General features: G+C 37.6%; 1 protein-coding gene across 1 annotated transcript in view; it reads left to right on the top strand.

Moving 5' to 3' along the window:
• LOC126174850 (methionine--tRNA ligase, mitochondrial) overlaps positions 1 to 10,724 on the top strand; it is a 102,250-nt gene extending 91,526 nt beyond the window's left edge. Inside the window, exons 6-7 of the mRNA XM_049921237.1 lie at positions 9,673 to 9,864; positions 10,027 to 10,724. Coding sequence (XP_049777194.1) covers positions 9,673 to 9,864; positions 10,027 to 10,379 — 545 coding nt within the window. The 3' untranslated portion in view covers positions 10,380 to 10,724. The remainder of the gene's footprint in view (positions 1 to 9,672; positions 9,865 to 10,026) is intronic.
• Positions 10,725 to 19,047: the final 8,323 nt, after the last annotated feature.

Genomic DNA, 19,047 nt, shown 5'->3' with positions numbered 1-19,047 from the left:
GAAATATGATGCAGTGTTCAGAAACATGTATAAGGAAGAGTTTCCGTGTTTAAGTGAATCGAGGAAGGGACAAACTTACGCATTTTGTTGTGTATGTAGATGCAACTTTTCAGTAGCTCATGGCAGGAAATGAGACATTCTTAAACAGGTGCAAACTGAAAAACACCAGAGAGTGTCCATAGAACGGAACCAGGAACTTAACTTCTCGTATAAACCCCAAAACGTAGATTCTGTGACGAATGCCAAGGCTTTATTTATCGCATTTATTGTAGAGCATAACTTGCCGATAAACTGTGCCGACCACGCAGTCGAATCCATTTGCTATTGCTACCGATGGTGGTAATAAAACGGACTTTAAGTTATATCCTATTATCGTATCGTTCTTCAACCCTGAACTCCGTGAAATTCAAAAATGCCTACTCTCTGTGCCTAATTTAAAAGGGGATGCCACTGGCGCTAATATTGCTGATCTTCTACGTTCAACTTTACGAGAATTCCGTATTCCATTAAAAAACAGTCTGGCTTTTGGTGCCGATAATGCTCCTGTAATGGTAGGGCTAAAAAAGGGTGTGGCAGGATGTTTGAAGCAAGAAATTGCTAACTTAATCATTGTAGACTGTTCTTGTCACCTAATTAATCTTGCTGCTGAGAAGGGGGCGGCATGTTTGCCTTTAAACATTGAAGAAAATATTATTGACATGTTTTATTATTTGTAAAGGAGTGCAAAGAGGAAAGAAAAATTTAGAAAGTTTCAAACTTTACATGACACAGAAATGAGGAAAATTCTGAAACATGTGCCTACACGATGGTTATCGTTGAAAAGATGTTTGAATAGGATTTTGGAGCTTTATCATGTGAGGAACGACTGTTCATGTTTCTGTCATCAAATTTACATAAATCTTTATGCCTTTTCCTTTCAAGTTTTATGCCTGTCTTTGAGAGCCCAAGTGTAGCTCTTCAGTCAAGTGCCCCACATATCCACTTATTGAGGTCAATTTTGGAGGAACTATTGAAGAATGTGATGGCAAGATTTGTGAGACCACTCATTATTAAAACCTCCAGCTCCCTTATTGATGTAGATTATCACACTCCAGCAAAACAAAAGGATGATTATGATCTGATGATAGGGAATTCTACATTTGCTTTGGTGACCACTTTGAAGCCTGAGGAAAAGTCTGTATTCTTTAAGTCTGTAAGAAAATGTTTCTTATCATCATGTGATTACATGATACACAAATTTCCATTCAAAGATGAAGTTTTAATGCGTGCAGAAGTTGCAAATATTTCTATAATTGGCAAAGCATCATTTTCCAGCCTTAGATTTTTCATAAACAGATTTTCTAATATTCTGACTAGCGAAAGTGAACACTTAGATACAGAAGTTGATATTCTTCACTCTCAGTTCTGTAACTTTCAGCTGGAAGAAACCAACTTGGCAGCAGAGAGAATTGATGTTCAGTGGGCATTGGTAGGTCAGAAGAAATCGGCTAATGGGGTTCTTCAGTATGATAAACTTGCAAAGTTGATGCTGGCTATTTTGTCAATTCCACATAATAATGTGGAATGTGAGAGAACTTTTAGCACAGTTACAAAGACCAAAATCAGTTTAGGTCCATGCTTTCAGAAAAGTTCAAAAAGGCAAGTGCTTTGAGCAGAAATTTAGTTCAGAGTTTTTGAAGAAGGCTAAGTCAGCTACAGGTGTGTTGAATTACTAACTGCTGTAATCAGACAAATTCAGACTGATAAACTATTCAGATTATTTGCTAAGCCTAACATGTACATCTTGTATAAAATTGATTTAAATTTGGGAAAGATGTCGTACGAATATTAGATGCCATGAAAATGTGGGTTGCGTTACGAAATGAAAACGTGTGATCATTTAACAGTGATTTATTCATACAAAAACTGTGCTAATGTCAAAACAGAAATCTGATATACGTTAATTTGTTTCCTCGGATCGTAATTTCGAACTGTAGTTCTCTCGAGAGTGCTTCATTTGAATGTGTGTGAATCCAAAGAAACCTGCAGAGCTCATCATTCATATTGTTCAGCATGTTGAATGATAAATTATGCAGTCCGAAGGCTCAGGTACGTCCATTATTTAGTATTTACATGCAAATAATAAAGCAAATGTAATTGAATTGTTAGAACTGTGTATCTGACAAGGAGAGGACGCCTACTCATCATTGCGGAATTCGTCCAAATTTATGGTACATGTAGGGCATGGTGAGACAAGAAAGTGCCCCAAGTGGAAACTCCAGATGGCCAAGCATTTAGGAAATAAAAGGAATTTTGATACGGATCCATCCCCATGTGCACCTTATTAATTGACAGTGTGTTTAGGAAGTGGTGTTTGGATCAGTGGTAAGAGATCAGCTTTCGCATTGAAAGGGTCGTAGTTTTGACTCTGCCTGGTGGTGTTCCTTGGCAATGGGTACACTACTGACATCAAAAATAACCACATCATCATATAGGTTGTTTTATTAATTTACATAAGCATAAGAAGTATAGCATAGGATGATATGTGGGACTGCAAATATTTAAAAAGGGACTGTAGTTAACGCATACACGGGAACGTTGATTTACATACACAACGTTCCCATCTACGTGTTAACTGCAGTCCCTTTTTAAATGTTTGCAGTCCCACATTTCGTCCTATGCCTTACTTTTTGTGCTTATAATAATTAATAAAATAACCTGTATAATGAAGTGGTAATTTGTGATGTCAGTAGTAAATTCATTGCCAAGGAGCACGAAACTATTTGCCACTGGGTGGAGTCAAACCTGCGACTCTTTCAATGTGAAAGCTGATCTCTCATCACTGAAAAAAACATGTACCATACTCCCATTACCCGTTGCCTCTCCCATCGTACGCCGCTGCTCACAGTCTGGCTTCAGTCTGTGGTCACACATGAGTTGTGTGTAAATGCTGTCTACTTTCGGTGAAGGCATTGTTGGCTGAAAGCTCGCTTTCCAACAGTCTTTTTGTTTGTTGTAACTATCTGTGACTCAGCATCTGTCTTATATGGTGAGTAGCAACTAAGCCTTTGATAATACTGTTACATCCCATTTTGAAATTTTCATAGTGTGTCTGTATGGATGGATGTGAGATTGAGAGTGCAAATCTAATTTTATACAATATTTTATTCTATCCTTTTGTAGTATTTTGGACAATGTAACAACCTCTCCCCCCCCCCCCCCCCCCCCCACCCCCCACCCACAAACACACTTCTTCTCTTCTTCTGTAGATTTTTAAACGGTATGGAATAACGACATCATAATGAAAAGTGCAGACACCAGAGGAAATAATAAATGTGGACGGTGAGGGAATTCCAATTTCAATGGATTTGCTTCACCCTATCTACTGGTTCCCAGATGTATGTCAGATCCCCCATGTGCCACGTGATTCCTTTAGGTTTACTGATAGCAGACGTGGTTGAAATCTAGTTCTTCAATGAATGACTAAAAGAATATCATTCTGTAGTAGTGGTAACACTACATAACAAAACATGTAAAATCACTGTCAGTTAAACCAGTTAGACAATATAGGGGACCTATTAAGGTATTCTGCATAGTAGCACTCAAATATTGCTGGAAAACTGTATTGAAAAAACTATAAAATTATGGGACAAAATTTCTGGCTATTACTTATTTTCAATAGATTATATATTTAGTGTTGCTGGTTGACACACATAAAAGTAGAAGTACATGACATTATCCCAGCTTTCAAAACAATTAGTCTCTTCCCAAGGAAAGGAAAGTCTCAGGTTGCAGATCACACAGACTCAAGGGTAAGAGAGACCCACTTGTAATGAGAATGAACATAGACTATATACCCTCAATACAGGTGGATCCCCCTCATCTTGGCATCTGTGTGACCTGCCCTTCCTTTTTAACTTACTATAACTTGGGATCTCTTCTCTTTAAGGAAGGAACTTCTTCTTTTTCCTCTTCAATATGCTACCATTGTCTTCGATTTTGAGTCACATATTCTGTTGTGTTCCAGCCACCAGCTTCATGTTATCAAGCCATCTCTTTTGTGGTCTTCCAGTGCCTCTCATTTCGTCTCATAGTCTTCAGTGAACAGTTCTAGGAACCCACCTACTGTAATCTTCCCAAGCTATGTTCTCTGTAGTATGTCTGTTACCTCTTTTCTCCTTCTAATAATCTTTGATAAAGTCATATCTGTGCGGGAGACCCCTATCATCTGTCGCTCCATAGCTCATTTTTTGTGCTGTACTTTTGAGCACTTAGCTTAGTCAAAGTCATACCGGTAGTTTACAGACCATACATTGTAACTAGTAGCATGCACATATTATACACCTTACTCTTCAGGTTATTTGGGACATCGTTGTTGGTCAGAATGAATCTCAGTTTCCTGAATGCTGCCCAGCTCTGTCCTCTTCTGTAAGGAATTTCTGCATTTTGATCATTTTTCCCTATTTTGATCTCATGCCCAAGGTAGATGTATTTATCAATAGCTTCTATAGAGCGTTTTTAGACTATGATTTTTTGATGGTCTGTGCTTAATATTTTTGCTTTACTGATGTTATTTTACCAGCCAGTCTTTGCAGAGATTAGTTTTTGTTCTTACTCTGTAGCTCTTCCGAAACTTCTCATCATTGGCAGAGTTCACATATAAACCACTGATTTTTATTTCTTTGCTATTCCAGTCTAGTGATATGAATACATCTTTCAATGCAAGGGTGAAAAGTTTTGGAGAGATGGTGTCACCTTGGCAAACTCCTTTGTTGACTGATGATAGGTCTTCATCCACCCTGACTGTCATTGTTGTCTACTCAAGATGTATTTCAGGAGATTTAGGTATCTTGAATTTATCGTGGCATTTTCAAGAGCCTTCATGACTGTCCAAATATCCAGAGTCAAAAGCTTTTTGATAATCTACAAAGGCCAGTTTTATCAAGAAAAAAGGCAAATAGTTTGGATGTGATCCGTAGTCAAAAAAAGTTTTGAAATACAACTTGCTCATCAGGTTGAGAAAAATCCAGATCTCTTCTTAGGTAATTTATTACAATTTTAGTCAGGAACTTATAAAACAGTTTTTATATTTTTCTGGCATTGTTCCATAGTTGATACTCTTGTTGATTAGTATCCTCGCAGCTTCCAGCGGGTTACTTCTACCTACTTCATGTCATTTGTTATCATATCATCTCCAGGGGCTATGTTATTTCATAGTTGTTCAAGTGTATTTTCAGCTTGAGCAGTGGTTAGTTCCAGTGTTTCTTCTTGTGCACCATTCAGGGATCCTGGGTGGTCTTTTACTTGTATGTACCTGCAGTACTGAAGTATTTTACCTCATGAAGATAATTAATTACTGGTCAGGTCTCTCACTTAATTTAATAGTTTTCGCATCTGAATTTTCCTTTTGATACAGAAAACTATATTGAGCTATTTGAGATACGGAAACAGTTTTTCTATTCCCTAATGCATGAATTTATTCACACTGAAGACTCCATCATACGATTATAGCACATATAACAGAAGATTGTTCTGCAGTGCATTGCCATTAAAGTGTACAAGTTTGTCATTATAAATATAATCATCAGCTTTTATTGCCATGGCCATTGTAATTGAGAATGTGTACAACTGCAGTTCATTTAGCACTATCAAAATAAAACTGTGGTGTGTGACAATATGTGCAAAACCTTGGATGTTTTCTTTTCAGTTCATCTCAAGTCACTGAAAATTGTACATCTCTGTGTGAAATACTTGATTATCTAATGCAGATTAAAGTTTCCATAGTATTCTAGTAATTCAGCTGTTGGTTTTGAAATACCAATCAACCAAATTTCGTAATACATACAATTATAATATAGATGGAATTCAAACTAATCTGCATAATGAACAGAAGAAACTATGGATACACAAGTACCCATCAGTTTAGAGAAAGTATCACAAATGTTCACTTCGAGAAATTAGTTAAATACATAATTTTCTGGACAAGTAGTTATGTTAAAAAATACGAAAACAAAAGTGTGGGACTGTAATATTTCCACTTAACTTACATGCCTTCAAAAAGCCAGAAATTTTACAAATAAAAATGTTGTGAACTATGATTGGAAAATGTGAATTTCCCAGAAACATTGATGTGTATTCAGAAACCTCCAGAATGAGTGCTGCCTGTTCAGTATTGGATGGCTATTAATTCAAGAGATGAATTGGTCTCCCACATTATGGCTGTCTATGAATCTTGGGCTTTTTATATTACTGAGCAGGTCAGACTGCAGTTGGTAAAGGGTGCTACAATAAGAGCATGAAATTTGAATATTAAATGAAACATGGTTTTCTGTAACAAAACATGGTAATATTTGTTGATTTATAATATAGGCATTGAGAATTTTGTATGCCACAAAACATCAATAAATGGTCATCCCAGCTTTGATGGCACAGGCGTATTCTTATGGTGAAATGTTCAATGATAGCTTTGCATAAATGTCATGGTATTTTGGTGATACAATGTCAAATTTTGTCCATTACTGCTTGGGTAGATGTGGGCTTTTTGGCATAAACCTGAGACTTCAGAAAACCCACAGAAAGAAGTCCTTCGGAGTGACTCACAAGATCTTGGCAGCCAATTCAGGTCACCAGAACAGGAGATAACACAATCGGCAAAAGACTCGTGCAAAACTGTCAATGTTTTACGGGTGGTGTGGCAAGTGGCACAGACCTGCTAAAACCAAATGTCTTCAGGAGCAATATTTTCCAATTAAGGAATAAAGAAATGGGTTATCATGTTACAATAAAGTTCACCATATACCATTATTGGTTGATGTGCCTTGTTTTCAAATAAAAAGTGTCCACTCCAGACCATTATGCACACTAAACAGTGACACATTGGGAATGTGTTTTTTCCCTCATTAATCGTTTGTGAATTTTTTGATTGTCAAACGTGGTAGTTCTGCTTATTAATAAAACCATCGAGGTGGAAATGGAACTCATTTGCCCAAAAAATTGGCATTCAGTTCCTGTTATCTGATGATCCACTTGGTGGATCATGGTCTATTGACAGACATTGTTGAGTCAATTGGATTTTGGAAGCATGGAGATTGCAACCACTCCCATGCTTTTTTAATAGTTCTCTTCGCTATTGAACCAATGAGAAAAGATGGGTGTGACTACATCCAGTTCTACCATATGCCTAACCTGACCTATGCACTGCTTCCAATGCTTCATCTGCTATACTTAAATTTTAGGCATGCCTATCATTATGGAATATTTTTAATGGCATTTGAGTTAACAATTGTATGATTGTTAAAGATTCCTCTACCTACACATTATTCCATTGGCTTTGCATAGTATTCTTAAGCCTCACATTTACAGTTTTATTGTTGTTGTTGTTGTTGTTATCCAGAAGGTTGTTTGGCTAGGCAATGAGTTGAACATTTCTTATGTTGGTGGAATATAGGACCGACTTAAAAAGTGTGAAGCTAACCAGAGTTGTAAGCTAATTATCAGTTTGTCAATTTCATTATAGTTTGATATCCATCTGGACAGAAAGAACTTGTCCTTTGGAGTAAAGTCTAATGCGTGAACATTATCATATGTTGCTGTTGTGTTATAACTGTAATCATAAAATGGTGAAACTGCGTAAACAGGTTTCCTGTCACTCAGCACTAGTTTCCCTGGATTTCAAAAATGGAAATTTGCTCTCCAGCACATTCTCACATCCCACCACCCTCCTGAGATTAATCTCTGCTAATAAACTCTCCACATTTATTTATATTTTTAATTGGTAGTATTTCCTTCCGAGCACAACTGTTTACCCTCTTTCTTTTGTCTGAAGCAGACACAGTGCTTAAGCCTTTGGCACACGGACCGTGCTGTCGAACATTAACAATGAGCGTGCCAAGTTCAACGTGCTGCTGAACCCTCAGGAACAATGCGACTTGTGCATACGGTACATGGGCCCCAATGTGGTATACGCGATCGCAATGCACTCCAGCAGCAGTTTTGGGATGTTTCTAGTTCATAAATCACACTGTTTATTCAACAGGTGCTTGTAAAATTCCCACATTAGCTGTATTAAAATGCACATTTACTCCATTGTTCATATCCTAGTCACGTTGTTCTATATGTAATATACACAAATAAAAACTTCAATATCGATGTACATGTTTTAAGACAAAAAGGAAAGTACCATGTCCAATCAATAAGGACACAGGCTTATGAAAGTTCCATTACAAACAGTGTGACACAAACTTGCAGTAGTTCTCCACATAAGATAAACACTATTTTATCTTTCCCACATTTTAGTAAAATCATAAGATCATTCTTACTTGATCATTGTTCCTACCCAGTAGCAGAATCTTTACAACATGTAAATTACGAAACTCAAAAGAAAAAGGAACAAAATATCTTTATACAAGTAATGCAAGCTATCCTGTAGATTATGCCAATCGAACAAACTCACTCCTCAAACAAAGGTGAACTTATATTTACATAACATCAAATATTGTAGAATATACTTCCATTAAACTACTAATTATGCATCAGAACGTATTATATACATGAATGTTAGGAAAAAAAATATTTGGACTTGGTGAGACGTGAACCATCATCAGATCAATTATCTGGTCATGAATCATCAATGCTACCCACTATGCTAAAGTGACAACAATTCGTTAATGGCCAATTTTAATATGTTGCCACTTGCTAAATGCTTTAATCATAGCTATATTACTAACTGAAATTAAATTATAACAAATTGTACCAAGAACAATGTGTTTTTTGGTGGATCCTCAGTGTGTCGCTGCTTTCAAATGACACTCTCATAATACGCAAGTTACAATAATTCTTTTACCATGAATATGATGTGTCTCATTATTTTATTGCAACGAATCACGCAGTTAACAACGGGTTTTTGAGTGATTCTCAATTTGCTGGTGCTCAGAAACAACAAATATATGCATAGGCTTGAACTGTATGCCAATATGGCACCTCACAGCTCAATGCTGAAGGGAGATGGCGTGCATGTGATGTAGGTGGCGTTGTGCCATCTGATTGGTCAACGCTCAGACGCACGCTCAGAATATCTAACATGCTAGATATTGCTCTGTACGTTTGGAAAGACTCCCGAACGTGCTATTTCACACCATGATGTCAGAAACTCAGCACGCTCAGTGCTAAATGTTCGGATGCGTGTTGTGTGTGCCGACGGCTTTACCAACATTTTTACTTTGATCTACTATTCCGTCTGATGCTTTCCATTTCACCTTTGTTGTCTTGTCGTTCCACGTTCACACAACGGATAGTTCCTCCTAAGCTGAGGTTTGAGTGACCTGCTCTCCTACCCGCTTAATCCCACTTTACTCCCTGAGGAAGGAACTAACAGTTTTGAAAGCTAGAATTTTTGGAATTTGGCCTTTCTGACTAGAAGATAAACTAACTTTATCATAACTTCTGTAAGTTTGTATCTGAAACAGTTACTGGCTGCAAGTCAGTGATTACACATATTGCCCTTCTGTTTCATTAATTCATAGCTTTCTGCCAGGTATTAGTCTCTCTTTGGTTATCTCTCAGATATTTTAAAGGAAGTGAATGTCGGTTGTGGCACTGTCTCTACTTGACAATGTGCCACATTCGTATCATAAATTCTGTTGACTGATTGAATTGTGTATGAATTTCACATAACAGATGTTTTGCTTTTTGCAGATTACAGTACAACAAAGGCTGTGCGCATATTGAATTCTGAACTTGCTGACACACTTGGTAACTTGTTGAATCGATGTTGTGGTGTGGCTATTAATCCTGATCAGATATATCCACAATTCTGTGACGACACGTACCGACAGTACTGTGTGCACAATGGAGCTAAGCTGAAAGATAGAGCCACCCATCTGGCAGGTGAGTATGTGTTGTTATTGTTAGAACATTAAATAGTGTACTACGTAGTTGACCTCTGTGTTATTTTAGGCAACAGTTGCTACAAGTTTAGTTACTTTGTGCCAACTACTATTAATAAGGGTATAAATACAACAAAAAAATTACTTCATTCTTTTTTTGCAGGTGTGGTTAAAGAGCACTTTGAAGAATTTAATTTTCATCATGCCATTGATACAATTATAGGAACCTTACATGAGGCAAATCGGTTTTTTGAACTTCAGCGGCCTTGGGAAGCACACAGAGAAAAGCGCAATGCAGCAATTCACATGGTAATGGAAACACTGAGAGTGAGCAGTGTGTTACTGTTGCCAATTGCACCACGTCTAGCAGAACAGGTGTTAGACAGGTTGGGAACACCACCAAGTGCCAGAGATTGGGCAAGCTTACAGACTCTAAGTTGGAGTGGTGGAAACATTGGGGGTTGGAAGCTGGGAACAGATCGTTCAGCACTGTTTAGGAGGCTACAGTTTAAGTAATAAAATCGATTATTAAGTTCTTCCTGCTGCATGTGATAAAGCATTGTTTTAACCTTCACAGAAGTTAAATTGCAGGGGTACAAAGAAAGGGTGACCAGATGCTAATAGAAACAGGCACAATTGCTGCTATTGTAAATGGAAATATTGGGACATACAGTTCTGTTGCATTACTGTAACTGTCATAGTAGTTGATGTATAGGGATCCAATTGTTCAGTTGTACAATGAATTTCCTTGTTGTGTGCGATTTCAGATACAAAGTAGATTGTTCATTATCAACAGATGCTGTATTTCTTTGTTTCTTTTTATGAAGAGTAGGCAATAAACTATTATCTTTTTTAAATAAATGTTTCCCCATAATTGTGGATAACTGTGTGTCAACAGAAAATTGACAACTTGTGATTTTTGTAGACCATAAGGCAATTAAGAGTGGAAAATACATAACAAATAATTGAAGACAGTGGTACTGTGAGATGAATAGATTGTCACAGGAGAGGAAATCATGCTGGGCTTCAGCAAATCAATCAGAATAATGATGATCCCTTAAATATTATGCTGTCAAGATTTTGATCTGTGTTACATCAGGTCAAACTATTAAACCATCTCCACTAGCAGCCTGTGCAAAATAACAATAAAGGAGTCTCACACTCTACCCATGAGCTTGAAGCCTAAGTGCAGAATTCTGATCTGATTGACTTAAGCAAACTACTTATAATTTAGCGGGGCATGAAAGTGTACATACATATTTACAGAAAGATGGGATTCATTTTTAAAAATATATCCAACACCATGGCTTCTTTGATCTTCAAAATTTGGAGGGAAGAAGAATTTAAAGTGAGTTCCTCTTATAGGTTTGTTTATGTAATCATTAGGCAGTGAGTTTCCATCTATTTTTTTCTATGTTGTGAGCTTTGTGAAATAAACTTGCTTCAGAGTATCTGTCACTCTGCTGTAACAAGACACTACCCAGTTGCTTACTTTAATCAGTTTTAGTTACTATTCTTTATATGTTACTAATTTCTTATTTTTCAAAAGTAGAACTATCAGTGCTAATGGTAGCATGTAAAACTAACATTCTAATGGTGAATGATTTCAGCTCAGTTTATTGCGTGATGAAATTGTGTGTTTACTTATGTTAAGGACTGTATCCCCTGTGATTTCCTAAATTACTTAATACAAGGCAGGATAGGTGGCTGATTTCCTTTCCTAGTCTGAACAGTTGACACGACATGAAACCTTGTTCTCCTTTCCCTTTTTTAAAAAGAAAATAACACAAAACAAGACTGCTAGCTTGCTTGGATTTATTGACTTTGGTAGCGACCTTGATGCCATTCGTACAAGATTTGCCTTTCAAGGCTTATAAATTTTACACTGGAAATAACACTAATTATGGTGGCCACTATCCAGAAGGAACAATAACCTCTAAAATTGTTTTGAGGCATGCATGTGAACAACTCGGGAAAGGCTTCTGCATTAATATTGACAACTGGTACACCACTCCAAATTTGGTGGACAGACTAACCAGCAATAACATCAAAGTTGTCAGCACAGTGTGGCAAGACAGGAAGAGGTTCCCTGACTTTGTAATAAAGGAAGAGGGCACATAACAAGATACAGAGGCAAGAAGATTGTAATGAAATCGAACGATGAAAGAGACGTCATTATGGTCAGCACCTTCCATGACAATACATTTTTAAATGTAAATTCAAAGAAGGGAATTGTTCAAAAGCCACGTTGATTACAGCAAGAATACGAGAGTTATGGATAGGTGCGAAGCTATCAGATGCTCAGGAACAGGCTGAAAAAATGTTATCAGAAGCCTTTGTGCCACTTATTAGACACTGAATGCTTCATTGCATATCTTCTGTATAAGAAGCATGGTGGAAAATGATGTAGAATGAACTTCATGATTAGTCTTGGCAAACAATTGGCCATATCTTCTTCATAACATGGGACATCAGTAGGACGCCCACCTTGAACACTGAAAGCAATGTGCCTTACAGCCAGGAATTTTCCAGACCACCTTCTGTCTACTATGAAGAAAATACCAACAGGTAAGTGTATGGTGTGCATGAGAAAAGGACTTCACAAAGAGACTTATACTGGTGCACAGAATGCGAACTTTCCTTGTGGGGAGCACCTCGCTTTGAAATGTTTCACACTCAAAACGACTTGTAATGTCTTGAAAATAAATTTTCATTAACTTCTGAAATATATTTTATTCATTCTCATCTTATATCAATTTCAATTAAAAAATGAAAACGTGAAGGAAAACTTTTAAGTATGAGAAAAGTACACAGTGTCAACATGGCAGGTCGTGCTGGTGCATATTACCCACTGAGGAAGAGGTGCTGCAGTGGATCATTCAATTTTACAATGCCTGCTGAAGGCTAATGTTGAAAATGATATGTTGTTATGTATATACACTGAAGCGGCAAATGAAAATTTGTATAAAGGCGAGGAATCAAACCCCAGTCTCTTGCTTACTAGGCAAGTGCGCTAGCCACCTTGGCACAGCGGTTTGCACACCTGCATGGATTACCCAGGGACACCTCCCTCCTCGATCCAAATTCTTACCACCGCCCCAGTCTACGCTAAATTCTCTCTTACACACAAACAGCATTGCCAAGGCTCTCCATGTTCTGGAATACCATCTCAGCATTGAACGTAAATGGAGGATCCAGCCTAAAACACATGTGCAGGTACTTATACAAATGAAATGACACAATTTCAGAAAGTTTACTAGTCTGATACATACATAATTTTTTTATGTATATAGACTGAAGCAGCGAGTGAAAATTTGTACTAGGGTTGGGAATCAAACCCGGATCTCCTGCTTTCTAGGAAGGTGCACTAGCCATTAAGCAACCTTGACACAGCAGTTTGCACACGTGTGGATTACCCTGCACACCTCCCTCCTCAATCCAAATAATATGTATAAGTACCTGCACCTAGATTTTAGGCTGGATCCTCCATTTACATTCAATGCTGAGGTGCTATCCCAGAACACGGTGAGCCTTGGCAATTCTGTTCATGTGTAAGTGGGAATTTAAAGTAGACTAAGGTGGCAGTGAGAATTTGGATGAAGGGAGGAGGTGTGCTAGGATAACCCATGCAGTTGTGCGAACTGCTACGCCAAGTTGGAGTAGGGGCTAACGCACCTGCCTAGTAAGCAAGAGACACGAGTTCATTTCCTAGTCTTGGTATAAATTTTCACTCACCACTTCAATATATAAACACAAAAAAATCATATCTGCATGAGACCAGTATAGTCTCTTAAATTGTGTCGTTTAAATTATGTGATTCTTTTTTGTGAGCACTAAGAGATCAGTCAGTAATAAGTATGCAAGAAAAGATAAACAAATAATAATATTTTAAACTTTACTTTTATTAAATCTGAAATAAGTTATAAGTGCTTTGATCAGAAACATTCTGTCATGAAATAATTATTATTAGAATTAGATTACATTGCAGCTTACTCCACATTAAAAGACATGGCATCATATGAACTATTACAAACTTTATAGTGTAAGATTTGATCTTCTGCTTATGAACAGTATGAATAATAAGTAGAAGTTAATTTGTCAAGAATGTGAGAAGTGTGTCAGATGTAATGTACCACTGCTGCACGTATATCAAGCATACAATTGCAAAAGAAAGAAAATTTAGGTTGGTCCTTCTGATTAAACAATGCTGAGAAAAAAAATCTTTTTTTTTAAATGTAGGCAACTTGGTTAAGAAAGCAGAGATACATCATCTTGGCTATAAAAGAAGTTGGAAGAATTTTCCTCGTGCATGAAAGAAAATCACTGCACAAGGGCTTGGTAAGAAAATACAAGAAGCTGTGCACTCAATTTAAATCGAGGCTAAATAAGTACCTTATTTTGAGAGTGGTAAGTTGCATTTCTTGGTTGCATAATCTTTTCCAGCATCTTCATGAAGTAGTGAAATTAGTCAGTAGCCAGACACCCCTTTAGATGTGGGGCACTTATTAAAATTATGTATGAGTGGCCCATCTGTCACTTTCAGTATAGTTTCTTGCAATATTTAGTTTTTGATCTACTATAAGTCTATAAATGTTACATAACATTGCAAATAAAATCCCAACCTTTCAGTGATTGTTTCCATCACTGTCATCAGGAGTTAAATGTGTACTGCTTCAGTAAACTAAATCTGCATTGCTTCAGTGAACAGCAAGCAGAATTTTACACAAAAGAAGCTACACTATTGTCAGTAAGAGGATATGTCATATGAAGTATAAACATGATGCCAACACTCACTTCTTATTTAGTTTCCCTCTATTTCTGTTGGCAGCTCTTTCACCATAGGACTGGGAATGTGTACACCTGACGTTGGCAGTATACAGTGAGTTGTTTTGCCATTGCTTAAAATGGCAAAACAGCCCAAATGCATTAATTGTGAATGAGGAACTCAAAATGTTCAAATGTGTGTGAAATCTTATGGGACTTACTTCTAAGGTCATCAGTCCCTAAGCTTACACACTACTTAACCTAAATTATCCTAAGGACAAACACACACACCCATGCCTGAGGGAGGACTCGAACCTCTTCCGGGACCGAATGAGGAACTGCTGGGTTCTGTGGCATTTACTGCACTGTCACCAACTTTTCCAACAAGAAGCTGAATTCAGTTCAGTTCTAAGGAAAGGTCTGAATTTCGCACCAGCTCCACAAATCCTACCAGTTGCCAAGATTATCAGTGGAGTGGAACAAGCAATGAGGCATCTTCCTCATGAGCCAGCAGATGAGGTGAGGCTTGCAACTAGCCAGATTTTAGAGACAGCCAAGCCCTCTGTACCCAATATTAGGAGGATAGAGGAACAAGGACTGGAATCATTGGAGAAGGCTGAAGAGTTTGTTGTTTTACTCTTCATCAAGAGGGGGGGGGGGTCAATATGTTGAATGTTAGTATCATCTTGAATACAAGAATGATGAAAAATCAGGGGTGGCTGAGGACAGAGCATAAAATACAGACAAGGCTATGTTTGAACATACTAGAATTATGGCACACACATCAAAAAACGTTTTGTGTCACCCTGGTTCCCAGAACTCCAGAAGATAGATGTTGACTGTGGATATTGTATCACAGACACAGTCCCTTTAATTGTTCAGACATGTAACTAAACATGCCCAAAGATGTAAACAACCATACATGAGTAGCACCTGTTAGATGGAGGGGGTCTGACAGCTGATTAGTTTGTCATTCCAATAGGAAGGAGGTACACAGCTCGTGTTGTCTGTAGTACGACCATGCCTAGATGGTCAATACCGGTTCAATCACGTTTGCTTTGTTACATTGTGCCAGGAAGGGCTCACAAGCTGTGTCCAGACATCTCGAAGTGAACCAAAGCAATGTTCAGACATGGAGGAGACACAGGGAGATGGGAACTTTAAATGCAAACATTTTAGGTTAGGCTTTACTGTGACTGTTATTGACATTAATGAAACCACAAGTTTACTGTTACCAGTCACTGTTTATTTATCTCCACAACACTTTTCAAAAGTTTAAACCTCCATCATCAGGTGGATTTACACTTGTTAATATGACATTTATGTGTATGTTGTGTTACGATTTTTTGGTGGAACTTGTGGCACTGTCTAGTGGAGAAACAAAACACTATTTCAGAACATGGTTTTGGGTTTCTTTTGACAAAAAAAATTATACATGTATCTAACAGTAAACATAAAAATAAGTAAAATAAAGTACCTCCAGTCGTCACATGTGTACTGTCATATTTTGTAAACAAATATGGTGTTGGAAACTATTGGGTGCATGGATCGTATAGCAGAAGAGGAAACATTATCAGAAAGTGCAAAGAATGTACATCCTAACAACATTATTACAGAATAAATTTTTTAAGGGATTTGGAGGTATTGTTTGAGGTGTTGATTATATTTGTTGGAATAAATTCTTCAGGTGGTATATAAATCCGATTTTGGCAAGTTAAAATAGCTTAAACTTCATACTCATTTATACAATCAGGTGAAGTGTTACAAATTTTAAGTACAATAATCAAATTGGCTACAGTGGTAAAATCGTACACAAATAATTTTGGTTGGGATTCATAGATAGATATGAAAGGCTGGAGGCAGGGAGGGGGAGAGAGAAAGTGAGAGGGAGAGGAAGGGTGGAAAGAGTGATTGTATGAGAGCAAACTTTACAAGGCAAGGGGTCTTAAGGTTATATCTGTTACATGGTCATGTGCGCCCGCATGCACACACACACACACACACACACACACACACACACACACACAAATATTAACCATAAATATTTAGTCATGTTACCACAACAGGCCCCAAGTGTACATCACACCAACAGCTTGTACCCCTTGTCAGTGTGAAACTATACGTACATCAACTACTGGCACAAATTGCACATCCATCTGCATATTTTTAAGCATTAAGCAATGTATTACTGCAACCTTTAGGCAATTTGTGCCAGTAGTTGATGTACGTATAGTTTCACACTGACAAGGGGTACAAGCTGTTGGTGTGATGTACACTTGGGGGCTGTTGTGGTAACATGACTAAATATTTATGGTTAATATTTGTGTGTGTGTGCATGCGGGCGCACATGCACATGCTTTGCAGTTTTTAATGACGTAGACAGTTGCTGAAAACAGAGATGATACTATTGTAAATATTGTCGTTTAAGATGGATTCAGGATGTTTTGTTTAGTGTTTGTATATTTGGAGTGTTTCAAGGATGTCTAGTTTACTGCCTTTTAGTTGGATGAGTAGGATGCTGATACTTCAGTTGTTAACATGGTGTTTTGTTTCATGCAGGTGGATGGCTATTGCTGATGTGTGGTATTTTTTGTTTTTAGTGCTGCCATGTGTTCTTTGAATCTAATCTCAAATGATCTGCCTGTCTGGCCTATGTAGAAGCAGTCACAGTCCAAACATTCAATTTTGTACACACCTGTGTGATAAAGTGGGTTTTGTGTGCTGATGTTGTGTCTTGTTACCTGTGGTAAAGGATATGCTTATGCCTTTTCATTTGAAGACATTGGCAATCTGATATGAAATGTTACCTAGCAAAGGGATTGTATGGAAGATGTTATTTTCTTTTTGATTTTTGTGTTGTGATTGCTTTGCCGTTATTGAGTTTTTCAGGGTATCTACTATGGAGCTGTTATAACCATTTGCAATAGCTGTTTGTTTTATTATTTCCATTTCTTGTTCACATTTGTCTTCAGAGAGTGGTAATTGGATAGCTCTATTGATCATGTAATGGAATGCTGCCATTTTTTGGGCTGTGGTGTGATAAGAGGAGTTGTGGATTGTATTATGTGTTGTGGTAGGCTTCCAGTAAATTTCAAACTGATGTCTGTTGTTCTTTATTCTAATGGTAAGGTCTAAGAAATTTATACTGTCATCTGTTTGGTGTTCAACTGTGAATTTTATGTTTTCATGGGAGTTGTTGAATAACTCGTTCAACTCACTTATGTCATCTTTGGTGCCTTTGATTAAAATGATGGTATCATCTATGTATCTGTAGTAGTAGTAGATGATATTTTTGAGGAGGTGGTGATTGGAATTCAGGATTTTGTCTTTTAAGTTACTTATAAATATTTCAGCTAGCAGTCCGGAAATATTCGAGCCCATTGCCAGACCATCTGTTTGTCTGTAGATTTTATGGTTAAATTAAAAATAGTTGTGTGAAAGTGTGAATTCAAGCAGGTCCATTAGTTCAGTAATGTGGGTGGAAGGGAATTTTTTTGTTCTCTTGTAGGTTGGCATTGGTTACCTGTAGTGTGGGATCTATTGGCACAGAGGAATAAAGGTTTTGTATGTCAAGTGAGGCAAATGTGGCTCCATCAGGTACTTCTATGTTTTTGACGTGTTGTGTAAATTCTTTTGTGTTTTTAGGTGTTCTCTCATTATTGAATGTGTATGCTTCTTTGAGAATTTTGAAGAACATTTTGTTGAGTTTGAATGTTGGGCTGTTCCTACAGTTCACTATAGGCCTGATGGGTGTCCCATTTTTGTGTATCTTAGGTTGTGATCTAAGGCAAGGTGCTTTTGGGCTCATTGTTACAATATTTCTTGCTTTTTGGATGGTGAGTAGAAAGTTGATGTTGTTTGAAATGTGTTTAATCTCTTTTTGTATTCTGGCTGTTGGATCTTTATGTATCTCTGTTATGTTGTTGGTTTGGAAGAAGTCTAAAGATTTTCTACATATGTTGCTCTGTTCTTTACAACAGTTCTGTTACCCTTGTCAGCTTCTACAATTATTGCATAATATTGATCAATTTAGTCTTAATGGTACATGTAAGGACTACTTCTCTTTTCTTGTATGCTGGGAATGGCTTTTCGTGCAGCCACAGGATGTCATGTTATGACTCAAACTGTGCACAATAGGCTGCATGATGAATATCTTCACTCCAGACATCCATGGCGAGGTTCATCTTTGCAACCATGACACCATGCAGCGAGGTACAAATGGGCCCAACAACATGCTGAATGGACTGCTCAGGATTGGCATCACATTCTCTTCACCGATGATCATCACATATGCCTCCAACTAGACAATTGTCGGAGACGTGTTTGGAGTCACCCTGGTCAGGCCGAACACCTTAGACACTGTCCAGCGAGTGCAGGAAGGTGGAGGTACCCTTCTGTTTTGGGGTGGCCGACGTACGAT

Source organism: Schistocerca cancellata, chromosome 3, assembly GCF_023864275.1.
Source record: "Schistocerca cancellata isolate TAMUIC-IGC-003103 chromosome 3, iqSchCanc2.1, whole genome shotgun sequence".
Classification (NCBI taxonomy): domain Eukaryota; kingdom Metazoa; phylum Arthropoda; class Insecta; order Orthoptera; family Acrididae; genus Schistocerca; species Schistocerca cancellata.
This window is presented reverse-complemented; position numbering and strand designations above follow the sequence as displayed.